At 47.9% G+C, this 13,314-nt stretch overlaps 1 protein-coding gene and 1 non-coding gene across 2 annotated transcripts; one reads left to right on the top strand and one right to left on the bottom strand.

Annotated features, from left to right (window-relative positions):
* The first annotated feature begins 94 nt into the window (after window positions 1-94).
* Trnad-guc (transfer RNA aspartic acid (anticodon GUC)) lies at window positions 95-166 on the top strand. The gene has a single exon. It is a non-coding gene; the product is annotated as a tRNA-Asp (tRNA).
* A 183-nt stretch (window positions 167-349) lies between these two features.
* Window positions 350-13,297, bottom strand: LOC128303735 (bromodomain and WD repeat-containing protein 3). The gene is made up of 9 exons (XM_053040794.1): window positions 13,165-13,297; window positions 12,860-12,918; window positions 12,729-12,758; window positions 11,583-11,642; window positions 5,986-9,632; window positions 5,747-5,917; window positions 5,315-5,588; window positions 2,505-5,225; window positions 350-2,234 (listed from the first exon to the last, which is right to left on the bottom strand). The coding sequence occupies exons 1-9, from the start codon at window positions 13,205-13,207 to the stop codon at window positions 1,452-1,454; spliced, it is 7,788 nt and encodes a 2,595-aa protein (XP_052896754.1). The 5' UTR covers window positions 13,208-13,297; the 3' UTR covers window positions 350-1,451.
* Window positions 13,298-13,314: the final 17 nt, after the last annotated feature.

Here is a 13,314-nt window from a genome sequence, read left to right as displayed (position 1 = left end):
TCAAAAGGGATTGATCAAGCGGAATATGGGTGATCGTGACTAGAGGGTAACTACATGTGTTTCAGATACGCATTTAACTCACCCCTCCGCAAGGTCCTCGATAGTATAGTGGTCAGTATCCCCGCCTGTCACGCGGGAGACCGGGGTTCGATTCCCCGTCGGGGAGAAAGAAATGCGTTTTTTTTGCTGCTTGTATGGGACCACTCTTCTCTTTTAACTTACTTTCCGTTTTAATTTTACACAAAATTCTATAGATATTCAACTTACTTTAGTAGCATACTTCCAGGGAACTTCGATCACTTAAAGTGTATTTTTTTAACATAAAAATTCATTTAGAAACTGCATGCAAATCGTTGATTTCATATTTTTCCACGATTTATTACTTCTCTTTATTACACTTTTCCGCTTCGAATCTATTAGTTACTTTTGTTTCCTCAAATACGCGACACAGAGACACTCTTAATATGCTTTTTACTCTTATTGTTTAACGAGAGGGTACCATTAATAGGCATTAGTTCGTACTGCACTGTGTTTACATCCAGGAATATAGTAGAAAACCACACATTGCGTCTTCGAACACGCGCGCTATTCCCTTCTTTCACTACGCAGCAACGAATACAACGTGCGACGATCGGTTCGTTTTGACGCTGCACTAATTTTAGATTTACATTTTCGTTTTACATACTCTTTGCAGTGATTAGGGGGAGGGGGCGAAGTTCTACTATTTGTTGTAATTACGTTGCTATGTAAGGAAAATAACCGTAAACTATGTATATTGTACAAAAGATGGCGAAATTATTCTCCCGTTAATATTTTTACAGTTGTACGCTTAAGTTTTTAATTTGCTTTGTTCACACGGCTGTGAAGCTCAAAGTAGTAGTTTACGACGGTCTATCAATACAGGAAAGAACGTGACCGATTCTGGCAGCCGATGAGATAGGTAGGAATTTATGACAAAAAGAAACCGACCGAACTAATATAATCCGACCACAAAAGCAAGAGCGGAATGCCATCGGCCCGCACGGTTCAGGAACGTTTCGCTCTAATGATCAGTCTTACACGTTTTTACGCGATAACGTTCATCGACGGAAATGAGGTGAGACTGTGTAGGACATTTTTTGTTTGTTTTCTGTTCTCTTTTGTAGATACAAATCAGGTTTAAATAGTGCACCTTAAGTACCTAGGATGAACTCCAGTTCCTCAATGGTAGCACCAGATGGACTTGTGGAAAACATCATCACCTCACCGATGTCATACACCACATCGTCTACCTGTACATCGAGGCTGCTCACCGTGGTGGTAGTAGTAGTCGCATCGTGCAGCAATAGCTCTTCCACACACTGATCGAACGGATGATGCAATATCGTGTCCGTGCAATGCAATGCTGCAAGTTCTTCATCACTGGTGCTGCTATTGGTTTCCTCCCAGGCAGAATCGTCCGGGGCGTAGTACTATTCGCCGAAAATTTTCCGCACCCGTGGATTAATCCGACGTATACGACCACGACTACTGACACTGGTAACTAATGTGGCGCCATCGGTATCATTCTCCAGTCGATCGTCATCCTGTAGTCCGTCATCATCCTCATCGCTGCCTCGATGGTGTCCGTCTCGTCCTCTTGAATATCTTGACGAAGGTCCCGCTGTCGCTGCTACATTATCATCCACACCAAGTGGATGTTCCAGATGGCTGTTGGCGTTACGCGGCAGACGACCACCATTGCTGCGATGAGGAGGGTGATGTTGCTGGTGCCGCAGCCTGCTGTGCTCAGCTTCGTCGATATCGCGTCGTTGCTGATGGTTGCCGGTTGCTGACTGATGGCGAGAAGGAGGAGGAGCATGATGATACGGTTGCTGTTGTGTTGTGTTGTGATGATGATGGTTGTCCACCACCCTATTACTATGACTATTGGTACTACCATTGTTGGCCGCTGTTGTGTTCGATGCATCACCGTCGTGTTGCGCCGAGGACGAGGAGGCTATCTGGCGACGGGACCGTTGCCGAATATTTGCAAGCGCTCGCGCAATATCGTCCTCTTCGTCGTCGTTGTCCTCATCGTCCTCGTTGTCGTCCCGCCTCATCACTCGTGGACGCTGGCGTGTAGTGTTCCGTTGCGCTCGACTATGATGATTGTTGTCATTCCGGCGAACGTCCTCATCTTCCTCTTCCGATTCTTCGTTGTAGCGAGGACGTTTCAACTTTCGCGTCGATCGTCCACTCGATGGTCCGGGAGCCTGAAGAATCAAATATTACGAATTATTATAATAAATCATTATCTAGCATAACCAATGACACTACAATAGCGAAGATAAAAAAAATAAAATAAAGGATTATGTATGCAAAAATACGCCAAACGATAATGAAAAGGGAAAGTATTTGGTACAGTAAGACGTTCATATGTAACTAAAGCATGAGGAAGGAAATGAGAGTAAATAAAACATAAATCATCTCCAGAAATCGTGACATTTAAATCATAAGCGTTTCGTATTTTCATACATTCTCACCTCATATTCTTCATCTGATGTATACCGTTCTTTTCGCCTGGTTCGATGCGCCGCCATGCGGCTACCGAACGATGTGCTATCGGTCTTTTTCGGTGTTCCAGCAATTGACGAAGCTTGGGAGCGGCCACTACGCGTCCTTGACGATGATCCCGCCATCATGTGTAGAGGCGTATTATCGTCATCTGAATCATCGCTGTCATCACTAGCATCGACACCCTCTTCCTGCAGATCCTCTTCGTGGGAAGAGGAAATACGGGTGGATTTCCTCTTCAAAGGTGTACAACCTTCACCGCTTGTGCGCGATCGTAATTGCCTTGCCGTGTTGGAACGTGATGATCTCAAGCCCGTTGCCATCCTTAAGGGTTGATTATCATCCTCATCACTGCCATCTGTTCCGACCGCATCGTTCACGTCTTGGCGAGCTTCCTGCAACGTAACGCTCTGATCAAGCTCGTCAGGGTTTCGTTGATGGCGGGATAGCACCATACTACGTGTTCGTGTTCGTCGTATGGCGCTAACACCACTAACCGTTGCAACATTGGATGCATGAGCACTGGTGGACGTACCAGATATCCCACCCGTACCGCTCGATGAGGCAGCAGACGATGGACCTGGCTCACCGTAATTATGATCTACGGTATGTGGTGGTGGAGTAGCAGTACCACTAGATGCGCTCACTTCCATGCCACGCAATCGCCGACTTGATGCCACTGTGGTGCTGGATATCGTTCGCCGCACCATTGACGACCCACTGGCAGAACCATTAGCGGTAACTACCGCACTGGAGGAGGTTTCAACAATCGAACGGCGAGAAGAGCGCACAGAATGGAAACTGGTCGAAGCAACTGCAGGACTTGCGGTTCCTGCCGAGTGGTTAACATCATTATCGCTCTCACTGGCATACCAATTGTTGCGGGTGCCACTGGACGAAGCAGTTTGTCTCGTGTTTGAATGACTTTGTCCCGCAGCTGTGCGCTGCACACGTTGCGTTGCCGAACTACGCTTGCTAATGTTGCTGGTTTCTTCCGGACTCTGGTCGAGATCTGACGGGAGCTTGCGAGCTCTCATGCGTCGAGCGGGCGTCGCACTCGAAGACGAAGATGGTGCCGTCTGGCGTGTATTGCGCCCTACACGAATATCATCATCTTCATCATCATTTTCTGAGCGGAGTTTGCTAGTACCAGCATGTCTGGTGTTGCGCACCACGTCGTCAACATCATCGTCGTCATCATCTTCATCGTCGTCCTCATTGTTCCGGTCCTCCAAACTGTCCTCGCTCTTGCCCCATTCGGCTTGTGCTCGCCGTACGCTGCCTCTGGTCGATCGAGACGGTTCGCCGATGTTGTCGTTGTCCGAATCGGAAACGATCCGTGCCGTTTTTGGACGTTCCTTGTGGTAGCTATGATCGGATTCATAACGGTTACGACTACGTTTCATTGCCGGTCCACGAATAGATCGACCTTCACCGCTCTCCACTGTGTTTCTTCCTTCCCCTCGCGCATCATCTTCACTATCATCGTCATCATCATCTTCATTGGACGTATCATCCATTTGATGTCGGGTACTTCTGCGCGGCCGCTTGCTGCCCAGCGCAGTCTTTGGCTTGCTGTTATCGTTTTGTCTCGACGGACCAGCTTCTTCGTCTCCACCATCGGCTACTACCCTGGATGGGGCAATGCTAGCTACGGCCCCACCATTACGAAGCGATCGTGTTCCACTTATTTCACCAGCAACAACTCCCGCTTGTGCGGAGGTTCCAAAGAGATCCTGTCTAACAGCACGCACTGCCGCCGAAACGCGTCGTCCGCTGCTACTGCCTGCCACCATTGTGTCATCCAGCACACCGGGACGTTTCCGTTTGGTTGTCGAACTGACCACTGTATGCTTGCCCGCTTTTCGATGAACCTTATTCCTTTTCTTTTGCTTCTTCTTCTGTTTGCTTCTTTGTCTGTAAGGATCGTACATTTCACCTGAATCGTAATCGGCGCGATGCGAAACCGGCACACCAGTGCTATCATCATCATCGTCATCATCGCTGTCAGATTCACTACTCGAATCGCTAGTGCTCACTTCAGACTCATCACTGCTCGCTGCCTCTTCTTCCTCTTCGTCTTCGTCCTGCGACCTGCGACCACGACGCGTTAGCATGCGTGCACCACTGGTTGCTGCTGCTCGACTGGTGCGGCTACTACCGGGACCCGGCATTGCTAGCGGATCTATCACATTGTTGCTGTTACCTATTCCTCCTGTCGACGATGACGATACACCGTTCGAGCCGCCCATGGTTGACGTTGATTGACCGCGTCGAGATTTGGACGACGTTAACATTCCACCGTTGCGTGTACGCTTGCCGGATCGATTTTTCGCCATACGACGATCTTCCTCCTCGTCGTCGTCATCGTCATCGTCCTCATCAGACTGTGCCGTATTGTGGCTGGCAGTGGTACGCGAAGAACTCCCACTCGTGTTCATTCCACTTCCTGAGCTGCTATTTAACGTTGCACCACCTCTTCGACTGCTGCTAGGTCCTGCCCCATCCCGCTGATCTCGGCGACGCCTTTTGGACGAAGATGCTAAACCATTACTTCCTCCAGCTGTGGAAAGATCATGATTGCCAGCTCCATTACTCCGATTACGCCTACGAGCAGACTTCCAGTTATAGATTACAGCCTTTATGTGTGCCTCAAACAAGGTGCTCAGTCGAAGAGTCATCGAGTAAATCTAAAACAAGACCAAAATATGCTTAGTGATGTGCTTTTCATGTACATATTGTTTTAACTAGTTTGTTGGCACGCTTTCCCGATACTCACCCTCGATCGTTTGTTTGTATTGTAATTGCGAGAGTTTTGAAAGATGAGACGCATGTCTTTGCAGAAATCGTACGGCGTATCGTAATTTCCACCCAACAAATCCTCTTTAATAGTGCGCAGATCCATTGGCGTATCGATAATCTGTAGATAGTCGGGGTGTTCTATCGTGTCGACAGGTTCACGGAATGGCTCCGAATCATCACACTGCCAAATCATTTCCAACAGCTCCCGACAATCAACTCGCCAATCGCCCTCTGGTACCAACCGTCTCGATCTATGAGATAAATAATGGCGGGAAACGTTAGATGAATGGTGATACAGTTTTGTTTTCCATTTGCCTCGTTGGTAACTACTGTACGGTATTTATAACAATACCAAAATATCTGAGTGCAATTGGTTATACTAAAAATTCTACAATTTTTTACAAATCACCTTCGCGAACCCGTTCGTCGATTGCTTGAGATACCGCTTCCGGATGGACCAGCACCTGCAGCAGAGCTTGTCGATGGGCCAGGCCGATGCCTTTCAGTCTCTGAATCGGACGACAGGTATGTATCAACCAGTTGATGATAAACGGCCGGTACATCGATTTCATTGAGATCACTGTAAATGGAATTTCATTAATGTATTTTTGCTATTTGTTATATTGATTAACCTTCTCAACAACTTACCTCAGTATGCGCAGACACAGATCAGTGATGATGCGCGCGTTCCGCACGATAGTGCTGTGCGATTCGTTGAACTTCTCTGCATTCGTCGCCAAATAACGAACGTCAAACTGTGCTGACGTTATACGCCGATAGAAATGATTTTCGAAGCGCGACTTGATTGTGTTCAAATCGATTGGATACTCCACCACAAAAGCATACTCCGGATAGATATTGAGATCGACCGGCGCAAGAAAGAGATCCGCAATCGCAAGTCCCATTACTTGCTCCAATCCTGCGATAATACGCCGGCACGACGCATCACGATCACCCCGCGGCCATTCTTCCGGCTTTGGTTGATATAACGTCGCTTGCAGTTCTTCTGCCAACACCGGTACCGCACCGCCAACTTCTTCCGGCTGACGTGCTTCGTCCACTGGCTCGAGATCCCACGGGCTCATCAGCTCGTACTCTCCATTGTCCCAGCGCACTCGGAAACACATGAACAGTGAGTCGGGGAAGTCTGGCGACAGCTGATTGTGAGATTCGATCTGACCAGTCCACCATACGTCCTCGATCATGCAGCGGAACCGATCTCCTGGACCCCAACTTCGTCCAACCGATGTATCGAACGTTTGCTTCAGCACTAGGAAGTCCAGCACGTCCGGCATATCGTGATACTTTATCGCAAACGACCGGCCAGTTAATTCACCATCCTCCGTAATTATCGCCAATTTCAGGCAACACAATCGTGGCGGTCGAATCTCGTACTTTATACCGATCACTTTGCATAGTTCATGTGCCTGAATATCCATCGTTGCCCAGGGTTCACAGCGGTTACCTAGGTTGTACACTGTTTTCGTTCGCACCGCCTCTAGGTAACGCTGATGACCCTGCCGGAAATACACGACCTCATCGCCCATCTGTGGGTAATATGGCGCTTTTCTTGGGATCACTTCCGATAACCACTCGGGCGGTCGGAACTGTTCAGGAATTTCACCATCACGCGTCAACGGTATCTTACGTACTTTGGTCGAACGACGTCGGCCACCTGCTGCACCGCTAGTACCTGACGTCGCATGACTCGGCCCTGGTTGGTCGGGATCTGGTGGCGAGTACGCACGTCGCTGGACATGTTTACGTTTCGACCGCTTCGGTGGTTCCAAATTGCGACCCGGTTCGTGTGACACCCAGTCCGAATAGTCGGAACTTGCCGTATCGCTCGAGCTGCTACCGGACAAATCCAACTTCTCTTCGATGGCGGTAGAATAATCACTGTTACTCGACTCTGACGATGACGATTCGTTCTGTTCTTCGTGGCCATCATCTTCATCCGGTTCGGGTGCTGGTTCGTTTTCGCGTACAGCCCGTGTACGGTACGCAGGTCTTGCTCCGTTCGCACCGCCCTCACCGTTGGCACGGCGTAGCGAACGATTGGCGCCTCCACCAGCACGGGCCGCTCGTCGATTTCCACCGAGGGATGACGGTCCGCCGGAAGAAGACGCACTGTTGGCAGTGTTGATCATCACTGGACGACGGCGCATCTCACGCCGATACACTTCTTGCTCTTGTATGCCGGCTGAGTAAACGCGTTGTTTCAGATTCAACATAGCAGAATAGCTCATTGGACGCACGTACTGACGCCGGTGGAACTTAAAGCCTTCCTCGGTGCGGTGCCAATTTCCAGCAGATCCAAAACCACGCTGTGCATTCCTTCCACCAGCCTGATTGGGATTGTTAGCCGGCCGTGCATTTCCAGGCTGAAAAGCTCCACCAGCTTCATCTCCACGCGCACGATCATTGTTTGAGTCGGGCGCTTGATGGTCCTCCCCTGGGGCGCCCCTATCAGCTCCACCCTCGACCTGTCGTCGATTCGCAAGGGCTTCAATCATGCGATCAATATTAGAATACGCACCACCCGCGACCTCCTGCGGACCTGGCTGAGCAGCTACCGGTTGCTGTATATCAGCTCCTCCTTCACCTCCCACGCTGATGTTCGGTATCAGCTGATCCGTGGGACAATTTTCACGCCCGGGCACTAATCGCTGCAATGCCGGTGGGTACGGATTACCGTCAATATCTACCAGAAACGGTGGTGGCATCAAATGGGGCATCGTTTGTGTCTGTTCGTCCATCACATGCAGAGCCGAATCCCTTATCAGCGGTCGGTAGTCAGTGTGAAAGAACAACTCCTGTGGCAGTTGTTTTAGCTTCTCGTGCCCGGACCCATACCCGAACATTAGGATATGACCGTGCGAATCAGTTGCCGCGATCATCATACCATCCGGGGACCACTTTGCATCATAAATGCCACCCTCGCAGTGATCGTCGATCTTATTGACAAAGTTCGCCATCGACACGCCCTCCACGATGTCCCAGATAAACAGCTGACCGTCGTGTCCGGCCGAAAGTAACACGCCGGAATCCTTCTGATGCGACTCGAGCACATAGATTTCGTTTGTGTGCCCGCGTAACACTCGATGCAGCTTGCCCGTGTGCGCATTCCACACCTTGATCGTAAAATCATTCACCGCTGTGATGACCCAGTTGTCTGTATTGTCCCATGACACCATCGTCACTTTTAACTTAACATTATCTTCCGGGTTTACGGGCGGACAGCTCGGCAGTCGGTCGCCCATGTTTAACCGAATCGATTTCCACTGTTGCGATTCGAAATGCCACACTAACGCCGTACCGTCCTTGCTACCTGAGATAAAGCACAGTCCATTGTGGGCCCACTGTATCGAATCGACCGTGTCCAAATGCGATTCCGTTTCTAGGATACGTTTGGGACCATCTTCCGACATCAGGTACACACGGACATGATGATCTGCTGAACCAGCCGCCATAAAGATACCACCGGGTGAAAACGATGCGCAAATCATCTGTGCTTGACCTGGGCGCAATTTCTCATGGTAGGAAGTAGGCTTTGACGAGAAAGTGGTCTTGCCGTTCCGAGTAGTATACTCCCAGAATGCTACCGAACCATCCGTGCTCGTGGTTACCAGAAAGCGTAGATCCGACTTCGGCGAAGGGCAAAAGTTGACCGACGTTATCATACCCGTATGACCGGACAATACGGCGATTGGGCCACCGAACTGTAAATCCCAAACGCGTAGTATGCGATCTAGCGAACCGGCCGCCAGCATCGTGTTATCAAGGTTGATTGCTATGTCAGTTATTTCGGCCGATGCACCACGGAACGTGGCCAGCAGTCGTCCGTCGATGGCTGACCATAGCTTGACGAGGAAGTCGTCCGCCGCGGTAATAATGTACTTTCCTGTACGATCGAACAGCACACAGTACACCGCGGACAGGTGACCAAGGGTACGCCTTTGTAGAGTTTGCTTCGAGTAGAATGAGGCCGGGATTGCTTGCCGGCGTATTAGTGGCCCCGCACTTTCCCGCCCGTACAGCACCTTCAGGAGATTGTGTGTGTTGTTACGATTCACTACATCACTCAGTGGTCGATCATGCTTGCGGGTGTAGTAATCGATCAGCTGCCGTGGCCGGGTTACGCTTTCTTTCGTACGTAATAAACTCTGCCGTCCGGCTCCAAGTATAGACATGACACCGGGTACGGCCGGAGGCAGCGCCTTGTCCAACAGTGGTCCGATGCGACAGCATATTTCCAGTAAATGCTCTGGTCCAACATGAGGATACTTTCTTTCCTGAAAATATAAAAAAAAATTAAACGAACGGAAAATTAATTACAATTTGTCCACTATGGAATCATTTAAAATTATGTATTTTTAGCTTATGAAGACTAATTAACTGAAATGTGTAAAATTTATTAATTATAATCACACGGAGCATTATAATCAAATATCATTTACCCTCTGTGTTCCATCAGTTTCGAGCATCCAACAACGCGGCTGCTCGAAATCCATCATATTCACAACGTTTGCTTGTGTTAGTGCTGTATCGTCACACACACAACCGAAATACGTAGCATGACGAAATCTGCTCCGCTCGTAATCAGATTTTTCGACGCGAGATAAAAACCAACTTTGGAAACTACTAAATTTTCATAAAAACTACCAAATTGAACACAATTTAAAGACCAGCATCTCAGGGCCATAAAAACACAGATTTCCAAATGTGTGATAAAATTCATACCAGCGTCATTTTTAATTCATGATTTTCATGCAAATCAACAGTGAAACGTTGTAAACAAATGCTTTCAGAATCTCATCCATTTGTTTTGATGCATTTCCATTCCGCGGATGAATCCGTTGCGGCTCAAGCCTCGTTGGGTTGAAGTCTTGAAAAAAGGCAAAAAACAACATGAAAAGCAGGAGCACCCCTTCAAGCGCAAAATTAAACTACCCTACTCATACACTCTCATCCCCACTACCATACAATACACACAAAGAACACAACTCGGGGGTTGCTGTGTTGGCTACGTTCGCCCTGATTCGAGCAGTCGATGCTTCAGCGTACGAACGTTCAATACCACCACACAGTATGTTGGTGGTAGTGTCTCGCTCGTAAAAATACACATTTGCAACACTCACCTCCCATTTATGTTGCACACAAAGAGTATCGCAGAAGAGGAAAAACACACAACTGCTCTTTATATTTCTTGTTAAAATGGCGACGCATAAGCATTATTTTACAATATTTGCTGTAGTTTACTATATTTAACGCACTTTTACAAACGTCGCAACTATTGGGACACACATACACACATCGTTGCGTTCAAACACCGTAACTTGCCACAAGCACACCGTTTTCATTCCAATCACAATATTCTATTGTTTTATGCAAGCACTTTACACTTTTTATATGAAAGTAATTATTAAATAAAAAATTAAATTCTATCCCCGAAAGTACTGTCGAGTACTTTCAACGCAGCGTAGCAGCAGCTGCGTGTTAGTATTACCTATACATTCACACATCACCCCACAAAGCGCACAAAGCGAAGCAGGCGCTGTTCCGTTTGAAATCACTTATCGACGGCAGAAAGAGAGAGGGAGGAATGGTGGGGTACGAACACTTCCGTCTGCTAGGTTGATGAAATGGCCACCAGCAGAGGGTTGGTTACCAAAACCGTTTTTCGGGACTAATTTCACCACTTTTTGCAAAGACGAAATACAAGCAAAACCAACATGGCGACCAACGTATAACACCGGAATTTATTTGGAAAGAGTAACAAACGTTTCCGGTTCCGGATGTTACATGTTCCGGATTCTGGCATGGGCAAAAATCCTTGCGCCAAACGGTCAAACTCCAAAATATGCGACATTAACGAAATTGAGACTTTCAAGTTTGTTTCCAAAAAAAATAATACCTAAATATATAGCAATGAATTGGCAATATTCCGGAAGTAGCACCGGAACATCACCGGATCAAAATCCGATTGCGGTTCGGCGACCTTCAAACGGTCCGGACATCTAGGCGACACCGCGCACTAACACATACGCATTGCAGCCCCTGCGGCACACGGATGCCATTGACACGTTCACACGATTCGAGCACGACGAAGTGCGCGGCGCGTGCTTGTGTGTTCGTAAATGACCCCTTTTAATGGACAAACCATCCCAACGACCATCCGGTACCCACGGAAATAGCATTATCAGGTTAAAAGTGAACTCGGACATAACTAAAGCTTTACTTACCAATTCTTCCAACGATTGATGATGTTCCTGACCGGTCCAGTCGAGACGACGTGGTAAAAGCTGCATCCGTAGACATTTGTCCAGTTCCGATCCGGTGTGTGAGAGAGCGGAAAGGCGACGCAGGAAATGCCCAGTGACAGTGAGAGGGAGACAAGATCAAAACAAAAATACAACATTAAATGTCATTGAACTGTCCTAACATATGGATGGGAAGAGCATGGCAGGGGGCGGGTTGGTACGGGGGAGGGATGAGGACCGATGAGTCATCGATGGTGCGGTGGATGGGAGAAAGGGTGAGAGAAATGGAGATAGGTTGTCCAATGGCCATCATTTTTAGCATCCAAGTTCCAGCCAAAGCTATAAAACGGTATATTATGCATGGCTCTTGAAGTAACACAATCACTGTGCAAAAAAAACGTCTCTAAACTAGGACAAGGTCAAGGCCGAATGTACCAACAGGGAGATTCCCTGGTGATTCAAAATCATCGTTTGACGTATATGCTCTAGCCTAGACGCCAAAGACTTTGGGAATTCCCTTGCACGCTTTCCCCCTGGCGGGAAGGGGGCAGTAAGACGGTAACGGCGGCAGCAGGCAGCGACCCTGTTTGCCGGTAAATCCAACCGGGTAGTGGAAAGAGAGGCAAGAGGTGCCGGGTGGGTAATACACGTGCTCGATGATTACTAACGATGCTACCGTTTTAAACGGTGCAATGTAGTTTGTTGAAAAGCTTAGTTCAAAAATAGTTATTGTTTAGTTATGCTTTGGAAGTTGCATTACATAAGCAATAGTAACATTCATTTAAGAGATATTTCTCAAAAGATACCAATTATCATAAAATATGATCGTGGTTAGATATTTTTCCGCTAATCGAACACCACCGCTGCGTTGTTTCGTTAAACATTTTTACATCGCTCCACCTATACACGCACACAGCTACAAAACACGTCTGCAATGAAACATTCATCATTCGTCGTCTATTTCTCTCCTGCGGCTAGGTGGCTTATGAGGGAGCAGGAGAAACGCTGTTCGTAGGGTTTTGCCGTATTACAAAGCTTGAGCAGGATCGTCGGAGAGACGGGAAGCAATGGAATCAGGCAAGGGGCAGACAGATCGAGAAATGACAACAAAACAGCGTCTAAACTTACGTCTAAATGTTCCAACTCCTGTACCAAAACCTGTAAATAAAGAAACGACGGGTCAAAACACAACCAAAACGTCAAACAGCCAATAGTTTAACCAGGTTTTACGGATTCCGTCGATTGAGCGCGTCACTTACCTTGGCTGTTTCACGCAGCGGTCCATTGGCCAGGAATTTGGAAATCAAGAAATATAATTCTGTGGGGAAGCACAAAAAAGGACAATTACAAAGTGCACCATTTAATCACAATAAAGCAACATTCCAGGCGTATGTTTTTTGGTTCGCTCCTTCCGTGTCTCTTTTTCCACACATCGCATACACATGCACGCACACATAGGCACGGGTGCGCTGGGCTAGAGCTCACTTCTTCATCACCCATGTCTCGGCGTATGGCTTCGTACATTTCCGACGCCTTGCAACGCGTGTCACGGCACGGCACTTACCTGGTATGTAACTGTTTTCTCTCACCAAGCTTTGTTCTTCCATTTTTGCACTAGTTCGTTCACCACACTCATTCAGCACAGGTTGAAAATTTCATTTTTCTGACGCAGCACCGAACGAACACATCCGCCATTACTTAACGCTGAGCTCGG

The sequence above is a fragment of the Anopheles moucheti genome, chromosome 2, assembly GCF_943734755.1.
Source record: "Anopheles moucheti chromosome 2, idAnoMoucSN_F20_07, whole genome shotgun sequence".
Lineage (NCBI taxonomy): Eukaryota > Metazoa > Arthropoda > Insecta > Diptera > Culicidae > Anopheles > Anopheles moucheti.
This window is presented reverse-complemented; position numbering and strand designations above follow the sequence as displayed.

Bases quoted from the DNA above. Each gene is read 5' to 3' on its own strand.
- LOC128303735 (XM_053040794.1), bottom strand. From the start codon at position 13,207: ATGGAAGAACAAAGCTTGGTGAGAGAAAACAGTTACATACCAG. The intron at 12,759-12,859 runs GTAAGTGACGCG...CTTTATTTACAG, and splicing joins CGCTGCGTGAAACAGCCAAG to GTTTTGGTACAGGAGTTGGA. The intron at 2,235-2,504 runs GTGAGAATGTAT...TTGATTCTTCAG, and splicing joins CATCAGATGAAGAATATGAG to GCTCCCGGACCATCGAGTGG.